At 47.3% G+C, this 24,875-nt stretch overlaps 1 protein-coding gene across 1 annotated transcript in view; it reads right to left on the bottom strand.

Annotated features, from left to right (window-relative positions):
- LOC141084017 (uncharacterized) overlaps positions 1-19,580 on the bottom strand; it is a 69,101-nt gene extending 49,521 nt beyond the window's left edge. Inside the window, exons 1-3 of the mRNA XM_073568394.1 lie at positions 19,368-19,580; positions 18,150-18,309; positions 17,060-18,039 (exon numbers count right to left, since the gene is read on the bottom strand). Coding sequence (XP_073424495.1) covers positions 17,060-18,039; positions 18,150-18,309; positions 19,368-19,413 — 1,186 coding nt within the window. The 5' untranslated portion in view covers positions 19,414-19,580. The remainder of the gene's footprint in view (positions 1-17,059; positions 18,040-18,149; positions 18,310-19,367) is intronic.
- Positions 19,581-24,875: the final 5,295 nt, after the last annotated feature.

Genomic DNA, 24,875 nt, shown 5'->3' with positions numbered 1-24,875 from the left:
TGGTTCTCACACGAGCCGTACGGGCCGGCGGCAGCTTGGCAGAGGTGTTCGTGGTGCACACAGCAGAAGTGGCGTTGGAGACAGGGGTTTCATGACAATGTTGTGGACTGATTTTTCAAATACCGCTCACACAACTGGTAATACTGCATCGATGGAAAGTGACAGGAGACAGCAGTTGTCAACTATGGTTACAAACTACTTTTCCTCCCATACCGATGTTCTCCCACACAGGTCATTCCCCTTTGACTATTGGGCCGCTAAACTGGACACCTGGCCTGAATTGGCCCAATATGCCTTACAGGAGCTTGCTTGCCCAGCTGCAAGTGTGCTATCGGAAAGAGTCTTCAGTGCAGCTTGATCAATCCTGACAGAAAAAAGGACCCGTCTGTCAACCCAAAATGTGGATGATCTAACCTTCATTAAAATGAACCATGCATGGGTTTCCAAGGATTTTGTCCCACCTTCCCCTGATGACACATAGGGTGACAGAAAAATGGCTTGCTTTGGTCCACCTCTTCCTGGGACTTCACCTATTTCACCTATTGCATCAGCTGAATGTCCAACATCAACATATGCCACTTTCTAAAACTCCCTAACTGTGCTGCCTCCCCCCCATGGCCGGGGTCACCACCTAGCGCATGACACCGTGCGAGTGCCGTTGCCCTGGACAGGTGGGTAGGCCGACTCTTGGGCGCGGGCACTGGCACAGGGTCCCTCATAGTGCAATCAAGTGTCTCTGACGGTGGTGGTGCACACCCGCCGTCAGACACACCGCTGTACTATGAGGGGCCCAGTGCCAGTACCGACGCCCACAAGTGGGCCCCCCTTGCTTGGGCAGGGCCCCAGCATTTGCAATCTTTACCTCTCCCTGCTCCTCCGCTGTGTAATCTGGGCCGTCAAATCCATACTGTGCCTGACACCGTCTGAGCCTGCCTCCTGATGTATAGACATATATTTTGAATGTGTACCCTATCCATACATGTTATCTGGGGAAACGGTACCCTTTCTAACCTTTGTGCAATCACGTGCAATCCATACTGGGCCTGACACCGTCTGAGCCTGCCTCCTGAGACATATATTTTGAATGTGTACGCAATCCATACATGTTATCTGGGGAAACGGTACCCTTTCTAACCTTTGTGCAATCACGTGCAATCCATACTGGGCCTGACACCGTCTGAGCCTGCCTCCTGAGACATATATTTTGAATGTGTACGCTATCCATACATGTTATCTGGGGAAACGGTACCCTTTCTAACCTTTGTGCAATCACGTGCAATCCATACTGGGCCTGACACCGTCTGAGCCTGCCTCCTGAGACATATATTTTGAATGTGTACGCTATCCATACATGTTATCTGGGGATACGGTACCCTTTCTAACCTTTGTGCAATCACGTGCAATCCATACTAGGCCTAACACCATCTGAGCCTGCCTCCTGAGACATATATTTTGAATGTGTACGCTATCCATACATGTTATCTGGGGATACGGTACCCTTTCTAACCTTTGTGCAATCACGTGCAATCCATACTGGGCCTAACACCGTCTGAGCCTGCCTCCTGAGACATATATTTTGAATGTGTACGCTATCCATACATGTTATCTGGGGATACGGTACCCTTTCTAACCTTTGTGCAATCACGTGCAATCCATACTGGGCCTAACACCGTCTGAGCCTGCCTCCTGAGACATATATTTTGAATGTGTACGCTATCCATACATGTTATCTGGGGATACGGTACCCTTTCTAACCTTTGTGCAATCACGTGCAATCCATACTGGGCCTAACACCGTCTGAGCCTGCCTCCTGAGACATATATTTTGAATGTGTACGCTATCCATACATGTTATCTGGGGAAACGGTACCCTTTCTAACCTTTGTGCAATCACGTGCAATCCATACTGGGCCTGACACCGTCTGAGCCTGCCTCCTGAGACATATATTTTGAATGTGTACGCTATCCATACATGTTATCTGGGGAAATGGTACCCTTTCTAACCTTTGTGCAATCACGTGCAATCCATACTGGGCCTGACACCGTCTGAGCCTGCCTCCTGAGACATATATTTTGAATGTGTACGCTATCCATACATGTTATCTGGGTATAAGGTACCCTTTCTCACCTTTGAGCAATCACGTGTAATCCATACTGGGCGTGAGAACGGCTGGCGAGCTGTTAAGCAAGCTACAGCACCTGTGGTTTGCACACGTAAGTTTTTCATTTTTTCAGGAATGACGGTTAGGCCTAATTCCGGAACTGCGGTTGACCTGCACTTACTGGGAAATCATTGTTCGCGGGTAATAATTGTAATCAGTGATCCCCATCACTAACGTTGTTCAGCGGGTTATCTGCACCTGTAAGCGACAAACGCTGGCCTTTTCAGTGTAGCGCACATGCAGCCACGGACATGTAAGGGCATGACACACCAGTTATTGGCCAATCTAATGTGCCAGAGCCTCACGTGTCCCTCTAGTAAGCCGGACTCGGACCGCGAGGCATGACGGTGTCTCGTTCGTTAACGGAATTAAGCTTGCAATGTGTGCATCTGTTCTGTAGCTGGCATGGTTGAGGTTTCCCGGGTGGAGTCGAATTTAAACGTAGGCTCCACTCCTGGTGGTGCCCTTCTGGACATTCCTTTAAGGTTCAGCTTTGCAACCATACTGCCCACGTAAAACAAACACTTTGCCTTCATGAACGCTGTTTGGAGGGTCATGACTCGTGGGAATAACGCCGCCCAATCAGTTAACCTGCTAGAGAGATCCTTCGTTGCTCCCAAGCATGACATCACACTCCCTAGGAAGAAGGTAATGCCACTGTGGCGACCGTACTCCTGGGGGCGACACAAGTGCACTGATGCCCAGCCACTGCTCGATGAATCTGCTGGTACATTGACCCAGACCACTACATTCCCCTCGCACGCTACACGACCTGAATCTGACCCTGATGAAACTCAGGTTACCCTTCCCATATACAGTTCCATCTTACACGGTGACAAAGAGGAAGCTGCAGATGAAAGTGCAGGTTCGGCCCACCCGCCATCAGACACACCACCGTACTATCAGGGGCCCTGTGCCAGTGCCATCGCCAACGAGTGGGCCCCCCCTGCTTACTCAGGATCACAGCACTTGCAAAGTTGAAATACTGTGCAGTGAGATGGAAGATGGGGACGACAAGGAGTCCAGACAAGTACAGGGATTCCCTAGCGAGGAGACTTATTTGATTGTTTTCAATGTTGGGACAGCAATTTTTGGGGAGCACTATACTCTGGAGAATGATATATGGGGCCCACCATACACTGGAACATTCCAAAGGTGGACATCAGACACTGGAGCAGCATTTACAGGACCCATTATACACTAGAGCATTAGAAATGGGGCCCATTATGTTTGGAGCATTATTTGGGCCCATAAGACAGTGGAGCTTCATCCATGGGGACCAACATATACTGTAGCATTATGTGGAGCTCATCATATACTGTTTCAAACATTATATGGGACCAATGATTCTGTATGGAGAAATAGATGGGCCTCTTCATGAGATGTAAAAAGTGAGGTATTTTTCATTGTACTATACCGCTATTTCTCTGCCGTATCGGAGCATGATGAGTTGTGGTATGTGTTAAAGGGGCGCTCTTTCGCCCAGGGCACATGAAAACCTGCAGCCAGCCCTCCCCCCCCACAACTTTAGCCAAATAACCCCCATTTTTCAGTGCGTAACTTGTATTATGAAGTTAATTAAGGTTGACAAGCTTAAGTAAGAAGAATTGATGCTTTTGGCATTCAAATGGGCACTGTAGGTGTGTTTCCTGTCCTCCTCTCACTGCCGACTTTTATTCCCCATTGACTTACATTGGGTTTCGTGTTTCGGGACGACTCCGACTTTTCCCTATAATCGGACGATCTTGCTCGACCCGACTTTTGGAAAAGTCGGGTTTCACGAAACGAAACGCGACCCTAAAAAACCAAAAGTCGCTCAACTCTAATTGTAAATAAAATTTTCATTTCTGGTACTTGGTTGAAAACCCTTTGTTGCCAATGACTGCCTGAAGTCTTGAACTCATGGACATCACCAGACGCTGTGTTTCCTCCTTTTTGATGCTCTGCAAGGCCTTCACTGCGGTGGTTTTCAGTTGCTGTTTGTTTGTGGGCCTGTCTGAAGTTTAGTCTTTAACAAGTGAAATGCATGCTCAATTGGGTTGAGATCAGGTGACTGACTTGGCCATTCTAGAATATTCCACTTCTTTGCTTTAATAAACTCCTGGGTTGCTTTGGCTTTATGTTTTGGCTCATTGTCCATCTGTAGTATGAAACGATGACCAATCAGTTTGGCTGCATTTGGCTGGATCTGAGCACACAGTATGGCTCTGAATACCTCAGAATTCATTCGGCTGCTTCTGTCCTGTGTCACATCATCAATAAACAATAGTGACCCAGTGCCACTGGCAGCCATGCATGCGCAAGTCATCACACTGCCTCCGCCGTGTTTTACAGATGATGTGGTATGCTTTGGATCATAAGCTGTACCACGCCTTCGCCATACTTTTCTCTTTCCATCATTCTGGTAGAGGTTGATCTTGGTTTCATCTGTCCAAAGAATGTTCTTCTAGAACTTTGCTGGCTTTTTTAGATGTTTTTTAGCATAGTCCAGTCTAGCCTTTTTATTCTTGATGCTTATGAGTGGCTTGCACCGTGCAGTGAACCCTCTGTATTTACTTTCATGCAGTCTTCTCTTTATGGTAGATTTGGATTCTGCGATCATCCACCACTGTTGTCTCTGTGAGCACCCAGGTCTTTTTGCATTGATGAGTTCACCAGTGCTTTCTTTCTTTCTCAGGATGTACCAGACAGTAGATTTTGCCACTCCTAATGCTGTAGCAATTTCTCGGATGGGTTTTTTCTGTTTTTGCAGCTTAACCCCTTTCTGCCATCCGACGTACTATCCCGTCCATGGGACCTGGGCCCCTATGCCCATGGACGGGATAGTACGTCGGCGCGATCAGCGGCGCCCACGTGGTGAGCGCCGCTGATCGCGGCCGGGTGTCAGCTGATTATCACAGCTGACACCCGGCACAATGTGTCAGGGGCGGTCATGGACCGCCCACGACACGTTAACCCCTTGCACACAGCGATCAAACATGATCGCGGTGTACCGGGGTTAAAGGGTAGCATCTGCAGGGAGGGGGCTCCCTCCGTGCTTCCCTGAGCCCCCCACGGCAGCGCAATGTGCAGCGCTGCTGCGGGGGGGGCTCCTTTCCTCCAGGCCCCCGAATCCAAGATGGCGACGGGGCCTGCAGGAAGCTGGCTTCCTCAGTGCCTGCAAAGCGCAGGCATGAGGAAGCCTTCTGCAGTGCCTGTGTCAGATCGCTGATCTGTCACAGTGATCTGTGATGTGACAGATCAGCGATCTGTCACAGGACAGTGATGTCCCACCTGGGACTATTTAATAAAGTAAAAAAAAAAAAAAAAAGTGTTAAAATAAATAAAAAAAAATCGACAAATAAATTAGAAAAAAAAAAAAAAATATTCCCCCAATAAATCCATTTTTTGGAAATAATAAAAAAAACAATAAAAGTACACATATTAGGTATCGCCGCGTCCGAAACGACCCGCCCAATAAAACTGTCCCATTAGTTAACCCCTTTAGCGAACCCCTTAAAAAATAAAAATAAAAAACGAAGCAAAAAATAATGATTTATTATCATACCACCAAACAAAAAGTGTAATAACGCGCGATCAAAAAGATGCATATAAATATCCATGGTACCGCTGAAAACGTCATCTTGTCCCGCAAAAAACGAGCCACCACACAGCATCATCAGCGAAAAAATAAAAAAGTTATAGCTCGCAGAATAAAGCGATGCAAAAATAATTATTTTTTATATAAAATAGTTTTCATTGCATAAAACCGACAAAAACATAAAAAAAGACCTAAATGAGGTATCGCTGTAACCATACTGACCCGAAGAATAAAACCGCTTTATCAATTTTACCGTACGCGGAATGGTGTAAACGCACCCCCCCAAAAGAAATTCATGAAACGCTGGTTTTTATTCATTCTGCGTCCCAAAAATAGGAATAAAAAGCGATCAAAAAATGTCACGTGCCCGAAAATGGTACCAATAAAAACATCAACTCGTCCCGCAAAAAATAAGGCCTTACATGACTCGGTGGGTCAAAATAAGGAAAAATTATAGCTCTCAATATGTGGTGATGCAAAAACTATTTTTACAATAAAAAGCGTCTTTTAGCGTCTGACAGCCGCCAAACATAAAAACCGCCATAAATAGTAAATCAAACCCCCCGTTATCACCCCCTTAGTTAGGGAAAAATAATAAAATTAAAAAAAAAGTATTTATTTCCATTTTCCCATTAGGGTTAGGGCTAGGGTTAGGGTTAGGGCTAGGGTTAGGGCTAGGGTAAGGGCTAGGGTTAGGGCTAGGGTTAGGGCTAGGATTAGGGCTCAGATTAGGGTTAGGGGTGTGTTGGGGTTAGGGTTGGAGTTATAATTGGGGGGGTTTCCACTGTTTGGGCACATCAGGGGCTTCTCAAATGCAACATGGCGTCTGATCTCAATTCCAGTCAATTCTGAGTTGAAGAAGTCAAATGGTGCTCCTTCCCTTCCAAGCTCTGCCATGCGCCCAAACAGTGTTTTACCCCCACATGTAGGGTATCAGCCTACTCAGGACAAATTGCAAAACAATTTTTGGGGTCAAATTTCTCCTGTTACCCTTAGGAAAATAAAAAATTGGGGGCAAAAATATCATTTTTTGTGGAAAAAAATGATTTTTTTATTTTCACGTCCGAGTGTTATAAACTTCTGTGAAGCACTTGGGGGTTCAAAGTGCTCACCACACATCTAGATAAGTTCTGAGGGGGGTCTAGTGTCCAAAATGGGGTCACTTGTGGGGAGTTTCAATAGTTTAGGTACATCAGGGCCTCTCCAAACGCACATGACACCCGCAGACCATTCCATCAAAGTCTGCATTCCAAAACATCACTGCTTCCCTTCCGAGCCCTGACGTGTGTCCATACAGTAGTTTTATCCCACATATGGGGTGTCAGCGTACTCAGGACAAATTGGACAACAACTTTTGGGGTTCAATTTCTCCTGTTACCCTTGGGAAAATAAAAAAATTGGGGACTAATTGATCATGTTTGTGGAAAAAATAGGATTTTTTTATTTTCATGCCCGGGCATTATAAACTTCTGTGAAGCCCTTGGGGGTTCAAAGTGCTCACCTCACATCTAGATAAGTTCCTTAGGGGGTCTAGTTTCCAAAATGGTGTCATTTGTGGGGGGTTTCCACTGTTTTGGTACATCAGGAGTTTTCCAAACGCGACATGGTGTCCGATCTCAATTCCAGCCAAAAACCTCAAATGGCGCTGCTTCCCTTCCGAGCTCTGCCATGCGCCCAAATAGTGGTTTACCCCCACATGTGGGGTATCAGCGTACTCATGACAAATTGCACAATAACTTTTAGGGCCCTGTTACCCTTGGAAAAATAAGAATTGAGGGTGAAAAGATCATTTTTGTGGAAAAAAATATGATTTTTTAATTGTATGGCTTTATGTTATAAACTTCTGTGAAGCCCATGGGGGTTCAAAGTTCTCACCACATATCTAGATAAGTTCCTTAGGGGGTCTAGTTTCCAAAATGGTGTCATTTGTGGGGGGTTTCCACTGTTTTGGTACATCAGGAGTTTTCCAAACGCGACATGGTGTCCGATCTCAATTCCAGCCAAAAACGTCAAATGGCGCTGCTTCCCTTCCGAGCTCTGCCATGTGCCCAAATAATGGTTTACCCCCACATGTGGGGTATCAGCGTACTCAAGACAAATTGCACAATAACTTTTAGGGTCCTGTTACCCTTGGGAAAATAAAAATTGGGGTGAAAAGATCATTTTTGTGGAAAAAATATGATTTTTTAATTGTACCGCTGTACGTTATAAACTTCTGTAAAGCCCTTGTGGGTTCAAAGTTCTCACCACATATCTAGATAAGTTCCTTGAGGGGTCTAGTTTCCAAAATGGGGTCACTTGTAGGGGGTTTCCACTGTTTAGGTACATCAGGGACTCTCCAAACATGACATGGCGTCCAATCTGAATTCCAGCCAATTTTGCATTGAAAAAGTCAAACGGCGCTCCTTCCATTCTGAGCTCTGCCATGCGCCGAAACAGTCGTTCCCCCCCACGTATCAGGTATCTGCGTACTCAGGACAAATTGCACAATAACTTTTGCAGTCCAAATTCTCCTGTTACCCTTGGTAAAATAAAAAAAATTGAACCTGAATTATTTTTTTTATGAAAAAAAGTTAGATGTTCATTTTTTTTTTAAATATTCAAAAAAATTCCTGTGACGCACCTAAAGGGTTAATAAACTTCTTGAATGTGGTTTTGAGCACCTTAAGGGGTGCAGTTTTTAGAATGGTGTCACTTTTGGGTATTTTCTATCATATAGACCCCTCAAAGTGGCTTCAAATGTGATGTGGTCCTAAAAATAAAATGGTATTGTAAAAATGAGAAATCGCTGGTCAACTTTTAACCCTTATAACTTCCTAACAAAAAAAAATTTTGGTTCCAAAATTGTGCTGATGTAAAGTAAACATGTGGGAAATGTTAGTTATCAAGTTTTTTGTGTGCCGTATCTCTGTGATTTAAGGGCATAAAAATTCAAAGTTGGAAAATTGCGAAATTTTCAAAATTTTCGCCAAATTTCCATTTTTCTCACAAATAAACGCAAGTTATTTGAATGAAATTTTACCACTAACATGAAGTACAATATGTCACGAGAAAACAATGTCAGAATCACCGGGATCCATGGAAGCGTTCCAGAGTTATGACCTCATAAAGGTACAGTGGTCAGAATTGTAAAAATTGGCCCGGTCATGAACGTGCAAACCACCCTTGGGGGTGAAGGGGTTAAGGATGGCTTGTTTCACCTGCATGGAGAGCTCCTTTGACCGTATGTTTCCTTCACAGCAAAACCTTCCAAATGCAAGCACCACACCTCAAATCAACTCCAGGCCTTTTATCTGCTTAATTGAGAATGACATAATGAAGGGATTGCCCACACCTGTCCATGAAATAGCCTTGGAGTCAATTGTCCAATTACTTTTGGTCCCTTTAAAAACAGGGTGGCACATGTGAAGGAGCTGAAACTCCTAAACTCTTCATCCAATTTTAATGTGGATATCCTCAAATGAAAGCTGAAAGTCTGAACTTCAACTGCATCTGAATTGTTTTGTTTAAAATTCATTGTGGTAATGTTTAGAACCAAAATTAGAAAAATGTTGTCTCTGTCCAAATATATATGGACCTAAATGTATATATATTTCTCAAGAGAAAGTACCTTAGAGGAAAGAGGAGAAACTAAGAGGTTCATTAAGGCCTCTAGGGGACATGGTATTAAGGTGCACAATCCAACTGGCCTCACGTTGTGCCAGGATTTTTTTGTAATTTCCACCTCTCACACCTAGTTGGATACTTTCAATCCCCCTGACCTGAAGAGATCCCGCATCACAGTCATGAAATTGTTTAAAGTGACGGGGAATCGTCATCAGGTCAGAGGGATCAGACATGGTCCTTGCTACGTGAATGTCCCTCACGTTCTCCCGTACATGAACACGGAGCTCTCTAGAAGTCAACCCGATATATATTGGAGCATCCACATGTGGCATAGTATATAACATTTGTAGTGCCACATGTGATATGCTGTCTAATATGATACTGTTTGAGCCCATCTGAGGATTCAAAAGATGAGCTCCGTATGACATTCGTGCACGCCAGGCAATGGCCACATTGGAAGCACCCACGTAAAGGGCCTCTAGTTCCAAAGGGATTTGTAATGGGAGGAATGTAGAGACTCTTGACCAATAGGTTGGCCAGGTTTGGGGATCTTCTGGCTGTTATAGATGGAAAGTCGCCGAGTACAGGTTGCAGGGAAGGCTTAGTCATCACAATAGACCAATGCATTAAAATTTCTCTAACATTAGTTCATTCATGGCTGTAAGTTATAATAAACCTAACCTTACCTCCCACCACTTGACCCTTCCTGCTGTTATTAGTGGAATACAGAAGGTCATTACGTGGTGTCCTTGTGGCCCTGTCATAGCCACGTCTGCTGCTCCTGCGGCTGTAGCCGCATGTTTCAAACCACATATTAAGATCAGCCAACTGAGAAAACAATTCTTCTTTAGTGGAACAAATCTGTCTCTTCCTTAGGAACTGTCCAGCCGGGACAGCCCTAATGCCTTTCTGTATACTTTGTATCTATTGATGTTTCCTATGCATTCATTTTTTTAATTGCTTACTGTTCAGTAAAGTTCATACAACTTACAACTTACATAATAAAAGTATACTAACCAGTGTTTTGATAAAATAATTCTCTAATTAGCCTAATCTCAAATCCATCTTGAAAGCATGTGTCACATCTTTTATTAATACAGCAAAAAAGCGGCAGTAGTGTTTACCTGCCCAGGTTTCAGAACTAATGCACTCTTAGGATGCAGCACACCCATGTTGTAAAGAGGGTGGCAGCACAGGTGCAAAATACTGATGAGACAACCACTCACAATCTACAAATTCATGGAGGGGGAGATTGCTTGGTGTTAGATTACACAAAAGCGGCTGGTATTTTGTCAAAGATATGCAATATCGCGTTAGCACCATGCCGGAGCCCTGCTCAGACAGGCAGGGTCTCCGGCATGTCACTTCACTCGCCCGCGCTGTGGTCGGTGCTTCTCTTCCCCATGCTGTGCATGCTCCCAGCAGAGCTTCCAGCCGGGATTCCAGCCATGTCCTTAGAGCACGTGCACGTGCGCTCCCACCCTCTTGAAGGGTCAGTACATCCACTTGCTATTTCCTCCCCAACCAATGGCCTAGAGACATTGTGTAGTGTATATATTGCTTCCTCCCCACTGGGGAGGTGCCAGAGCAACCTTCCTGTTTTGCAGAATATGTTGTGTAAGGTTACATACCAGCCCCTGCTGCACTCTGGTGCAGATCCTGCCTGCTGCACTCTGGTGCACTCTGGTACAGATCCTGCCTGCTGCACTCTGGTGCAGATCCTGCCTGCTGCACTCTGATGAAGACTGTCTGCTGCACTCTGATACGAACTCTGCCTACTGCACTCTGATACAAACTCTGCCTGCTTCTAAATCCAGTCTGTCCTAATGGGTCCAGCTGATGCGGGTACATTGGTCTGTCCTGGAGTGGCACCTGGCGTTCATCAGGAGCCAAGTCTAACCTCACCTTCAGAGGGTCTAGTGAACAGTCAGGTGCTTGCTTAGTTACGCCCCTCCAGGCTCTCCGCAGTATGTGGCACAGTGGTTCCACAAACCACGTCCGTGACAGATTACAACATTTTTTGCAATTCTGGAGGATTTTTATTCCTCTTTTTGTGGCTTTGCTTTTAAATTTAGTGTTAGAACGCACAAGTGTGAGGCCTCTTGATGCGGGTTGTGAGTTTACATATCTTGGCCAAAATATCAACCACTTTATTTTTCAGGGTACAGCAAAGCCCAGCACTTTTTTGCCTTATAAACTGGGATATCTGTTCTCATGGGATGCACTTACATAGTGCTGGGCAGCCCACCTAATCTAATAGTATGTGTGCCACTAATAGGCTGTAATCATCTTGCTTGCTTGTGGTTTTTCTAATATAAAATGTTTTTATTGAAACTATGGTCATGTTAACATATTTACAATGAGCATTATATCATTCTGTGTGACTTGATTTGCACCCCAACTCAGAAAACCTACAGATACCAGTACTGGGGTTAAAGTGTGAAGGCCAGGGCGGCCTCTGTGATCTGGTAAGTGGTGTGACTTGCGCTAAGCCTCTGTGTGGTAGTTATTTTAGAGCTGCCAGGTGACCACTGACAGAACCCCATTAAGGTATCATTTCATCGGTTTAATACAGGTCTATGATGGGTCTGCAGGGTACAAAAGACATCTCAGTTCAAATAATGAACATTGCCGGGTTTCCATAGGTCAGATTTACTCTATATAAAATTCTCCAAACATTGCCTTAGAGAAATGTGGAAATGCCAAAAGCGACAATCTTAAGAAGCAGGTGTTTCAATGGTCATTGTCCAGTGATATTTTGAGATGTGGTGAGACTTTACCTTGAAGAGTAACTTACTTTTATTATAGTGCTTGAAAAAACCACTATATTGTAATCCGAACGCTGCTAACTTCTTCTTCTGCTTCTTCTTCTTATTATTATTCAGTTGATTTTCCGCAATTAATGCGGCCCGAACCGCTACACGCACAGACTCTGTTGAAGTGTCGTTTCGAAGCCAGCGTCCACGAGTGGTGTGCTAATTAATTTTCGTGTCGATCGGATTTGTAGTTTTTGCGCAATTTGCATTTGAATAAACATTTTCCTCAATGCATTTCAATGGGAAAATGTTGCCACAGAGAAAACATGCCCTGAGGCGATTCAAATGGCAGTTAAGCTCATTGATATGCGCAGGCACACCCAGTTACTATGCCACCGTCTGCGAACTATACATGACCCCCCCAGGACACAGATTCTGCCAGATAATATCAGCTCTTAAAGTGAAACCCACAGCACAAATGCAAATCTAGCTTCATCACATGACGTATACCCCTGAGAGAGAATGTGTGCCAAAGTGGATTTAGAAGCCCAGTGAGCCAAACTGGCTCTTAAAGGGCCGACGCGCCAAAGTGATTCTTAAAGGGCCGGCGCACCGAAATGAGTTTTAATGGGCCGGCGCGCCAAATCGAAAGCTGAGTGACCCCAGGCTCCAAATCGGAGGCTGAGCCACCCCGGCCTCCAAATCGGAGGCTGATCGACAACGGCCTCCAAATCGGAGGTTGAGCCACCCCGGCCCCCGAATCGAAGGCTGAGCCACCCCGGTCTCCGAATCGGAGGCTGAGCCACCCCGGCCTCCAAATCGGAGGCTCTTTGACCTCGGCCTCCAAATCGGAAGCTCATCAACCCCGGCCTCCAAATCGGAGGCTGAGCGACCCCAGCCTCCAAATCTTACCCAGAGTGGCCCCACCCACCAAATCGGACCCAGAGAGGCCCTGCCCACCAAACCGGACCCTGAGGGGCCCCGCCCACCAAATCGGACCCTGTGGGGCCCTGCCCACTAAATAGGACCCAGAGTGGTCCCGCCAACCAAATCGGACCCTGAGAGGCCCCGCCCACCAATTGGACCCAGAGTGGTCCCGCCAACCAAATCGAACCCAGAGTGGTCCCGCCCACCAAATTGGATCCAGAGGTTCTCCGCCCACAAAATCAGACCCTAAGGCTAGTTTCACACTTGCTTTTTTTTGCAGCGCGTTTTTCCCGCAAAAAAACGCATTAAAAAAACGCATACAAATGCATACAAACACTGCGTTTTTTTCAAGCATTTTTATGCGCATGCAGGAAAAAACGCAGCATTTTTGCGCGTTTGTATGCGTTTTTTGTGCGTTTGCGTTTTTTTACAGATTTTGGAAAAACCCCACAAAAATGAAAAAACAACCATTCAACAACACACAAGACCAATGGGACTTCATTGTGGGTGTGGTATGTTAATATATAGACCCTGTCTACAGTATTCTTCACATTTGCTTGATTCTTCTCGTGACCATGGATCTGCGCTGGAAGAGTTTTCACTTCAACTTGGATTTGGACATCGCGATGGCTCAGGCGTATGCAGTTGCTTGCCATGAACAAAGGAAGAGAGAGAGGCAGCGAAGACGGCGGCGTATGTGGATACATCCGATTGTTGAACTCCGGGAGAGCCGTGGGGCATACCACACCCTCTACAGCGAGCTACAGGCAAACCCGGAGAAATTTACAGATTATATCAGGATGTCCCACGAAAGTTTCATGGATTTGCTTGCTCGTGTCCAACAATCCATCCGGAGACAGGACACACAGCTCCGTCGTGCGATTCCTCCTGAGGAACGGCTACTGGTGACATTACGGTATGTTTTAAAAACCAAGGGGTGCGGTCTGCTGGGTTTTTTTTAAATTTAGTATTCAAAACCGTGGGTAATTAGTTTTCGTGAATGTACTAATATTTTATTTTATAGTTTTTTAAAATAATATACATAAATATTAATTTTACTTCTTTGTCTGTTCACAGATTCCTGGCGACTGGAGAAACCCTATCTTCACTACACTTCCAGTACCGTATTGGAATCTCTACCTTGTCTGGAATTGTTGCTGACACCTGCCGGGCTCTCTGGAATGTTCTTTGCCCAGAATTTATGCCCCTGCCCACCGCTGAAAAGTGGATGGAAATTGCTGACAAATTCTGGACAGTATGCAATTTTCCCAACTGTTTGGGAGCTGTTGATGGTAAACACATACGGATCATCAAACCCCAAAGAACGGGATCTGAGTACTATAATTACAAAAAGTACTTTTCAATAGTACTCATTGCGATTGCGGATGCCGGATGTATGTTTGTAGCAGTGGACATTGGAGCATTTGGCCGTGGTAATGACTCACAGGCTTTTAAAAACTCAGACATGGGCCGTAGGTTGTATGGCAACCAATTTAATTTCCCTATGCCATGGCCTCTTCCTCACACCGAAGCTCCGCCACTGCCCTTTGTAATGGTTGGCGATGAGGCTTTTCAAATGTGCGGAAACTTACTGAAACCCTACTCCAGCCGGGACTTGGACCACACCAAAAAAATATTTAATTACAGGCTGACCATGGCCAGAAGAACTGTCGAGTGTGCTTTTGGGATTCTTGTTTCCAGATGGCGAATTCTGGGCACGGCCATTAATCTTAAACTTGAAACAGTCGATGAGGTGGTGAAGGCCTGTGTGGTTCTACATAACTTTGTGATGGCTAAAGAGCACCCGACCTTTGAACTGGACGATGATGCTCCTAACCCATTGCCTGAATTCACTCAGCACACTCTCAGGTCATCCGTTGAAGTTGGCCAAATGAGGGACCAATTTGCGGCCTACTTTATTTCTGATGTAGGACGGGTGCACTGGCAAGATGAAATGGTGTAATGTTTTTGTTTGTTTATGGTAATAAAAAACCTTATTTGATACCATTACTGAGTGCACTATATTTTTTAAACTCCAATTTAATAAAAAACTTCCCATGTATAACTGAATTTTATGATGTTCACACACCTGGGCAGGTAAATACACATATGAGTTAAAATGCAGCATTGCTAGTCTGCGTGAAATATATTGGAACGAGCAAAGCTGCAGGCCATGAATCAGGAAACCATTTTTTTTCAAGAGAAAATTGTGCAACTAGTTGAAAACAAAGTATGTGATTTTCTCAAAACACAACCCTCAAAACCCAACCCCAATGAAAGTCCATGGGGAATACAAGTCAGCATTGAGTGGATGAATGTAATCTGCTCCATTCCAACTTACAAGTTATTACACTAGGCCTTGGAATGACTATACTAGGCCGTGGTATTTCAAATATGAGTATAGTATGCCTTGGGCCTACTAGTATAGTCATATGTGAAATACCACGGCCTAGTATAGTCATAACAAGGCATACTCAATTTTTGCCAACTAGGATCTTGTTTCACGAAAAACAAACGGGTGAAACTTGAAACCAACAGTTTGCTTTTCATGAAACCAGATTCTAGTTGGTAAAAATAAAGTTATTACACTAGGCCTTGTAATGACTACACTAGGCCGTGGTATTTCAAATATGAGTATGTATAGTAGGCCTTGGGCTAGTAGTATAGTAATATGTGAAATACCACGGCCTAGTATAGTCATACCAAGGCCTACTGTAATAACTCGATTTTTAACAACTAGCATCTTGTTTCACAAAAAACAAACTGGTGAAACTAGAAAGAAACTTTATTTTTAAGACAAGTTTCAACAGTTTGTTTTTCATGAAACCAGATTCTAGTTGGTAAAACTAGAGTTATTACACTAGGCCTTGGAATGACTATACTAGGCCGTGGTATTTCAAATATGAGTATAGTAGGCCTTGGGCCTACTAGTATAGTCATATGTGAAATACCACGGCCTAGTATAGTCATACCAAGGCCTACTGTAATAACTCGATTTTTAACAACTATCATCTTGTTTCACAAAAAACAACCTGGTGAAACTAGAAAGAAACTTTATTTTTAAGACAAGTTTCAACAGTTTGTTTTTCATGAAACCAGATTCTAGTTGGTAAAACTAGAGTTATTACACTAGGCCTTGGAATGACTATACTAGGCCGTGGTATTTCAAATATGAGTATAGTAGGCCTTGGGCCTACTAGTATAGTCATATGTGAAATACCACGGCCTAGTATAGTCATACCAAGGCCTACTGTAATAACTCGATTTTTAACAACTAGCATCTTGTTTCACAAAAAACAAACTGGTGAAACTAGAAAGAAACTTATTTTTAAGACAAGTTTCAACAGTTTGTTTTTCATGAAACCAGATCCAAGTTGGTAAAACTCGAGTTATTACACTAGGCCTTGGTATGACTATACTAGTCCGTGTATTATTTCACATATGACTATACTAGGCCTTGGGTTGGTTTTTAACATGTATTTACCCATCAGTGTGTGTGAGCGGCGCAAACAACATTAATGAAACTTAGTAATGGTGAACCACAAATGTAAATTTATTTTTTATCACAAAAATAAACCAAAAAATTATTTTTTCCGGCGTTTGGGGGCAGATGGTTTCAATTTGGGGGTGTGCAGGGAATATGCAACACTTGCTGTTGAAGACGGTGTTTGAGGGGAAGGGGCAACAAAACTTGTGGGGGAAGGTAGTCCAGTTAAGGGAATTAAACTAGGAACACTTGGAGGAGAGGAAATCTGTTCAGGTACATTAGTTGTAATGGCATGTCGCCGTAGGCTTGTGTGCCTGGACCGACTTTGGCCCAATGCCCGCCTTGATAGATTTCGCCTTGAACTAGGGGCAAATATTGAGTGTAGGTCCCCCGTCTGCAGGTGTGGCTGCTGCTGCTGCTGAGGTGGCGGCTGCTGCTGCTGAGGTGGCGGCTGCTGCTGAGGTGGCGGCTGCTGCTGAGGTGGCTGCTGCTGCTGAGGTGGTTGCTGCTGCTGAGGTGGCTGCTGCTGCTGAGGTGGTTGCTGCTGCTGAGGTGGTTGCTGCTGCTGCTGAGGTGGCTGCTGCTGAGGTGGCTGCTGCTGCTGAGGTGGCTGCTGCTGCTGAGGTGGCTGCTGCTGCTGCTCTTCGTTGTCAGTGCTCGTCCTTGCAGGAGGACTGGTGGTGGCAGTGATGGTCCAGGTTTGCAGAGTGGTGGTGGCAGGGCTACTACATGTTGTTGTAGCGGCAGGGCTGTTCCATGTTTGCCTAGTGGTGGCTGAGCTCCACGCATGCATGGGAGTGGCGGTGGTGCTCCAGACAGGAGCAGCGCTTGCCATGGTGGTGTCGGTGAAGTGACCAGCACTGCACTCAGACTTGTGGTGGTGTAACGGTGGGTGTCCTGGCTTTGAATAGAGGTGTCCGTGCAGTGGTATGCAGCACAAGTCGGTAGTGAGGTGAAGCGAGTCAATGGTGGCACAGGTGGAAAGGACACCACTGACTGCTGACCGTACCGATTATGCTGCATAGCCTGCAAGAAAGCATTGTTGCAGGCCTGCAGCACATTCAGCTGTTGATCAGGACTAAGGTGTTCAGCCATGCCCTTTTCAATCTTACTAAAAAAATGGTGTGCTGGTCTGTTGAGGTCGGCCTCCAGACGGTCAAGGCGCTGTTCTACAGAATTGAAGCGGTGTTCAAAGTGGTTAAAACCACGTTCCATGAGTGCAAAACCGCTTTCAACTCTGTCGGACAGTGACTTGAGGCTGGAATTAAATGTCTCGCTCAAATGCATAAACTCGGGCAAGACATTCCTGTCCAAGGCCCTCTGCCGCTGGCGGGTAGTGCCCGCATAACCAGTGGCAGAGACCTGGGACAGGGGAACACCTGATGGCCCAGCTTCCTGGTCACCAGCTGTGTGTGTGGTTGACCTGCAAGGTGCTTCCTGGCTGTCGGATGGCTGGGACGGGTCAGAGGACGTCCGAGGAAGGACCGCTCCAGGGCCAGGTTGCAGGGTGCTGCTCCAGGTGCTGTTGAAGAAAGGAAAATCATTACTACCATGCCTTTACAAGAAGCATCAGCTGTGGATTAGAAAAACACAGATTAATAAAAATAAAAACCCAAAATTTATAATACTTACGATCTCGTGGCAAGGACCGGTCTTAGGAACTGCAACGCGTGATAGTGACGGTATCTAGTTCTGGTCCTTGACGCAGATCCACTGCGAACCTGGCCCTCAGCACGAACATCACTGTTGAAGCGGTCCTTGATCGAACGCCAACGTGTTCGGACTTTGTCCACTGTTGATAAAAAAAAACAGTGCCGTCAAGGACAACAGTCACTGCCGCACAATGTAGCAATACAATACTCAAAGCAGTCACTGTAGACCCCGATGACACTGTTGGGTTTCCTGCTAGAATACACCTAGCACGAAACCCAACAGTGCCGTCAAGGACAACAGTCACTGCGGCACAATGTAGCAATACAATACTCAAAGCAGTCACTGTAGACCCCGATGACACTGTTGGGTTTCCTGCTAGAATACACCTAGCACGAAACCCAACAGTGCCGTCAAGGACAACAGTCACTGCGGCACAATGTAGCAATACAATACTCAAAGCAGTCACTGTAGACCCCGATGACACTGTTGGGTTTCCTGCTAGAATACACCTAGCACGAAACCCAACAGTGCCGTCAAGGACAACAGTCACTGCGGCACAATGTAGCAATACAATACTCAAAGCAGTCACTGTAGACCCCGATGACACTGTTGGGTTTCCTGCTAGAATACACCTAGCACGAAACCCAACAGTGCCGTCAAGGACAACAGTCACTGCGGCACAATGTAGCAATACAATACTCAAAGCAGTCACTGTAGACCCCGATGACACTGTTGGGTTTCCTGCTAGAATACACCTAGCACGAAACCCAACAGTGCCGTCAAGGACAACAGTCACTGCGGCACAATGTAGCAATACAATACTCAAAGCAGTCACTGTAGACCCCGATGACACTGTTGGGTTTCCTGCTAGAATACACCTAGCACGAAACCCAACAGTGCCGTCAAGGACAACAGTCACTGCGGCACAATGTAGCAATACAATACTCAAAGCAGTCACTGTAGACCCCGATGACACTGTTGGGTTTCCTGCTAGAATACACCTAGCACGAAACCCAACAGTGCCGTCAAGGACAACAGTCACTGCGGCACAATGTAGCAATACAATACTCAAAGCAGTCACTGTAGACCCCGATGACACTGTTGGGTTTCCTGCTAGAATATGCCTAGCACGAAACCCAACAGTGCCATCAAGGACAACAGTCACTGCGGCACAATACAGAGCAGGGAAATACTCACTAAACGCCTTTTTGGAGGATGCTGTGGCGCTGTCCCAGCCATCCATCAACGCTGCGGCCACCTCATTCCATAGCCGCCGGGTCACCACAATGTCCTTGTGCAGCCGGTCACGGCTGTCCTACAACGGCGAACGCTCCTGGACCAGGCTGATGAGCTGCTCATTATCCAGGTACACGTCTTCATCTCGTTGTGGAACCTAGACAAAACACATTCATTAGAATAATCCAATTTAAATTGAATAAAAAGTTACAAAAAAAGAAACATAAAAAAGAGTAAAAATAGAAGATAAAAAATAAAGAACATTACAAATCATTTGATACTTACATTCCGTATCACCACCGGGACTTGGCTTCGCTGCTCCTGCTCTTCGCGCTCACTAGTCCCGTCCACAGAAGAGGATGATGACGATGTCTTAAAAAAGTTGAAAAAAACGTAAGAGATTTGGAGAAGCAGCAGATATACTTACCAGATGCACAAAAATAATCACCTCACGGTCTGCTTGCGCCAATTCCTGCCGCGATGGGGAATACTCTGATTCTGAAGACATACTGCATGTAAAAATAATAAAAATCATTAGTACATACATAATTTAAAAGGACAGGCATATAATGTAATATACTCACATTCTTCGCTGATATAATGGGTTCTTGGTTGACTGTCTGCTCTTCAATCTGTCAGTGTAGTAGTGGCAGAGCATGAAAATCGCATACATGCGCTTACCAGCGCGCAGGTATGCGCACCCATGTTAAATATAGGGGAAAAAACGCATGCGCAGGTATGCGTTTTTTTCCAGCGCTAAAAAACGCAAATGTGAAACCAGACTAAGGCTGGTTTCACATTTGCGTTTTTTAGCGCTGGAAAAAAACGCACATGCGTTTTTTCCCCTATATTTAACATGGGTGCGCATACCTGCACGCTTGTAAGCACATGTATGCGATTTTCATGCGCTGCGTTTTTTTGGGGTGTGCGTTTGTATTTTCCAGACGCAGCATGTTGCATTTTTTGGCCCTGCAAAAAAGCGCATGTGCACATATGCGCACGTTTTGCGCTAAAAATGGCCATTATAGCCTATGGATGCGCATATGTGCGCACTGGCATGCTCATGTATGCGTTTTTTTGCATATGCGTTTTTTTTTTTAACCATGGAATTTAGGGGTTTGGGTTAGAGTTAGGGTTAGTTAAGGGGGTTTAGGGTTAGGGTCAGGGTCAGGGTTAGGGTTGGGGTTTGGGTCAGGGTTAGGGTTAAGTATGGTTTGGTTAAGGGTTAGGGTCAGGGTTAGGGTCAGGATTAGGGTTAAGTATGGTTTGGTTAAGGGTTAGGGTCAGGGTTAGGGTTAGGGTCAGGGTTAGGGTTAGGGTCAGGGTTAGGGTTAAGTATGGTTTTGTTAAGGATTAGGGTCAGGGTTAGGGTCAGGATTAGAGTTAAGTATGGTTTGGTTAAGGGTTAGGGTCAGGGTTAGGGTTAGGGTTAGGGTCAGGGTTAGGGTTAGGGTTAGGGTCAGGGTTAGGGTTAAGTATGGTTTTGTTAAGGGTTAGGGTCAGGGTTAGGGTCAGGATTAGGGTTAAGTATGGTTTTGTTAAGGGTTAGGGTCAGGGTTAGGGTTAGGGTTAGAGTTAGGGTCAGGGTTAGGGTCAGGATTAGGGTTAAGTATGGTTTGGTTAAGGGTTAGGGTCAGGGTTAGGGTTAGGGTTAGGGTTAGGGTCAGGGTTAGGGTTAAGTATGGTTTTGTTAAGGGTTAGGGTCAGGGTTAGGGTTAGGGTTAGGGTCAGGGTTAGGGTTAGGGTTAGGGTTAGGGTCAGGGTTAGGGTTAGGGTTAGGGTCAGGGTTAGGGTTAGTTAGGGTTTAGGGTTTGGGTTAGGGTTAAGTATGATTTGGTTAAGGGTTAGGGTCAGGGTTAGGGTTAGGGTTAGGGTCAGGGTTAGGGTTAGGGTTAGGGTCAGGGTTAGGGTTAGTAAAGTCATGGTTTGGGTAGTGTGAGGGGCCACCTAAAAATGTTGGAAAAAAACGCAAACGCGGTAAAAACGCACTAAAAACGCATACAAATGCATAAAAACGCTGCGTTTTTTTCATGCATGCTCATAAAAATGCTTGAAAAAAACGCAGCAGTTGTATGCTTTTGTATGCGTTTTTTCAATGCGTTTTTTTGCGGGAAAAACGCGCTGCAAAAAAAAGCAAGTGTGAAACTAGCCTAAGGGGCCCCAACCACAAAATCGGACCCTGACGGGCCCCAACCACAAAATCGGACCCTGAGGGGCCCCGGACACAAAATCGGACCCTGAGGGGCCCCGGCCACAAAATAGGACCCTGAGGGGCCCAACCCACATAATCGGACCCTGAGGGGCCACGGCCAGAAAATCGGACCCCAAAGGGCCCCGCCCACCAAATCAGACCCTGAGTTGCCCCGCCCACCAAATTGGACTATGAGGGGCCCCGCCCACCAAATTGGACCAAGTGTCGCCCCGCCCACCAAATCGGACCCAGAGTGGCCCCGCCCACCAAATTGGATCCAGAGTGGCCCCGCCCACCAGATCAGACCCAGTGTGGCTCACGCCCACCAAATCTGACCCTGAAGGGCCCCGTCCACCAAATTAGACCCAGAGTGACCCCGCCCATCAAATCGGACTCTGAAGGGCCCCGCCCACCAAATTAGACCCAGTGCACCCCGCCCACCAAATCGGACCCTGAGTGGCCCCGCCCACCAAATTGGACCATGAGGGGCCCCGCCCACCAAATTGGACCAAGTGTCGCCCCGCCCACCAAATCAGACCCTGAGTGGCCCCGCCCACCAAATTGGACCATGAGGGGCCCCGCCCACCAAATTGGACCAAGTGTCACCCCGCCCACCAAATCGGACCCAGAGTGGCCCCGCCCACCAAATTGGATCCAGAGTGGCCCCGCCCACCAGATCAGACCCAGTGTGGCTCACGCCCACCAAATCTGACCCTGAAGGGCCCCGTCCACCAAATTAGACCCAGAGTGGCCCCGCCCATCAAATCGGACTCTGAAGGGCCCCGCCCACCAAATTAGACCCAGTGCGCCCCCGCCCACCAAATCGGACCCTGAGTGGCCCTGCTAAACCAAATTAAACTCTGAGGGGCCCCGCTCACCAAATCGGACCCTGAGCGGCCCTGCCCACCAAATCGGATTCTGAAAGGCCCCAGACACAAAATCGGACCCTGAGGGGCCCCGGACACAAAATCGGACCCTGAGGGGCCCCAACCACAAAATCGGACCCTGAGGGGCCCCAACCACAAAATCAGACCCAGCATGGCCCCCGCTCACCAAATCGGACCCTGAGGGGCCCCGGACACAAAATCGGACCATGAGGGGCCCCGAACACAAAATTGGACCCTGAGGGACTCCACCCACAAAATCGGACCCCGAGGGGCCCCAAACACAAAATCTGACTCTGAGGGGCCCCGCCCACAAAATCGGACCCTGAGGGGCCCCGCCCACCAAATCAGACCCAGAATGGCCCCCGCCCACCAAATCGGACCCTGAGGGGCCCCAGACACAAAATCGGACCCTGAGGGGCTCCGTACACAAAATAGGACCCTGAGGGGCCCTGGACACAAAATCGAACCCTTAGGGGCCCCAACCACAAAATCGGACCCTTAGGGCCCCAACCACAAAATCAGACCCTGAGGGGCCACGAAATCAGACCCTGAGGGGCCCCGCCCACAAAATTGGACCCTGAGGGCCCCCGCTGACCAAATCGGACCCTGAGGGGCCCCGCTCACCAAATTGAACTCTGAGGGGCCCCGCTCACCAAATCGGACCCTGAGGGGCCCCGCCCACCAAATTGGACCCTGAGGGGCCCCACTCACCAAATCGGACCCTGAGGGGCCTCGCCCACCAAATCAGACCCTGAGTGGCCCCGCCCACCAAATCGGACCCTGAGGGGCCTGCCCACAAAATCAGATTCTGAAAGGCCGCAACCACAAAATCGGACCCTGAGGGGCCCCGGACACAAAATCGGACCCTGAGGGGCCCCACCCACAAAATCGGACCCTGAGGGGTTCCACCCACAAAATCGGACCCTGAGGGGCCCCACCCACAAAATCGAACCCTGAGGGGCCCCGCCCATCAAATCAGCCTCAGAGTGGCCCCCGCCCACCAAATCAGACCCAGAGTGGCCCCCGCCCACCAAATCGGACCCTGAGGGGCCCCACTCACCAAATCGGACCCTGAGGGGCCCCGCCCACCAAATCGGACCCTGAAGTGCCCCGCCCACCAAATCGGACCCTGAGGTGCCCCGCCCACCAAATCGGACCCTGAGGTGCCCCGCCCACCAAATCGTACCCTGAGGGGCCCCGCCCACCAAATCGGACCCTGAGGTGCCCCGCCCACCAAATCGGACCCTGAGGGTCCCCGCCCACCAAATTGGACCCTGAGGGGGCCCGCTCACAAAATCAAACCCTGAGGGGCCCCACCCACCAAATCGGACCCTGAGGTGCCCCGCCCACCAAATCGGATCCTGAGTGGCCCCGCCCACCAAATCGGACCCTGAGGGGCCCCGCCCACCAAATCGGACCATGAGGGGCCCCGCTCACCAAATCAGACCCTGAGGTTCCCCGCCCACCAAATCGGACCCTGAGGGGGCCCTCTCACAAAATCAAACCCTGAGGGGCCCCGCCAACCAAATCAGACCCAGAGGGGCCCCACCCACCAAATTGGACCCTGAGGGACCCCACCCACAAAATCAGACCCTGAGGGGCCTCAACCACAATATCGGACCCTGAGGGATCCCGTCCACTAATTCAAGCCCTGAGGAGCCCAGGCCACCGAATCGGATCCTGAGGGGCCCCACCCACCAAATCAGACCCTGAGGGGCCCCAAAGGCCAAAGTGGCCCCTGAGAGGCACCCAAAGTTAAAACGTATCCTGAGTTGAAAGTCTTGCAGAGGCAGCAGGCAAGTCTCTCTTAAAGGGGCAGGCCGGGCTCCCTTTCAAAGCACTATCTGTACTTCCTTCAGGAAATACACCTAGTTATTCAGTTGATTTTCTGCAATTAATGCGGCCCAAACCGCTACATGCACAGACTCCATTGAGGAGTCATTTCGAAGCCAGCGTCCACGAGTGGTGTGCTAAGTAATTTTTGTGTCGATCAGATTTGTAGTTTTTGTGCAATTTGCATTTGAAAAAACATTTTCCTCAATGCATTTCAATGGGAAAATGTTGCCACAGGGAAAACATGCTCTGAGGTGATTCAAATGGCAGTTAAGCTCATTGCTATGCGCAGGCAGACCCAGTTACTATGCCAATGCCTACGAACTTCACATGACACCCCCAGGACACAGATTCTGGCAGATAATATCAGCTCTTAAAGTGAAACCCACAGCACAAGTGCAAATCTAGCTTCATCACATGACGCATGCCCCTGAGAGAGAATGTGCGCCAAAGTGGATTTAGAAGCCTAGTGAGCCAAACTAGCTCTTAAAGGGCCGACGCGCCAAAGTGATTCTTAAAGGGCCGGCGCACCGAAATGAGTCTTAAAGGGCCTGCGCG

The sequence above is a fragment of the Dendrobates tinctorius genome, unplaced genomic scaffold (assembly GCF_039654945.1).
Source record: "Dendrobates tinctorius isolate UK_male_01 unplaced genomic scaffold, ASM3965494v1 ptg000022l, whole genome shotgun sequence".
Lineage (NCBI taxonomy): Eukaryota > Metazoa > Chordata > Amphibia > Anura > Dendrobatidae > Dendrobates > Dendrobates tinctorius.
This window is presented reverse-complemented; position numbering and strand designations above follow the sequence as displayed.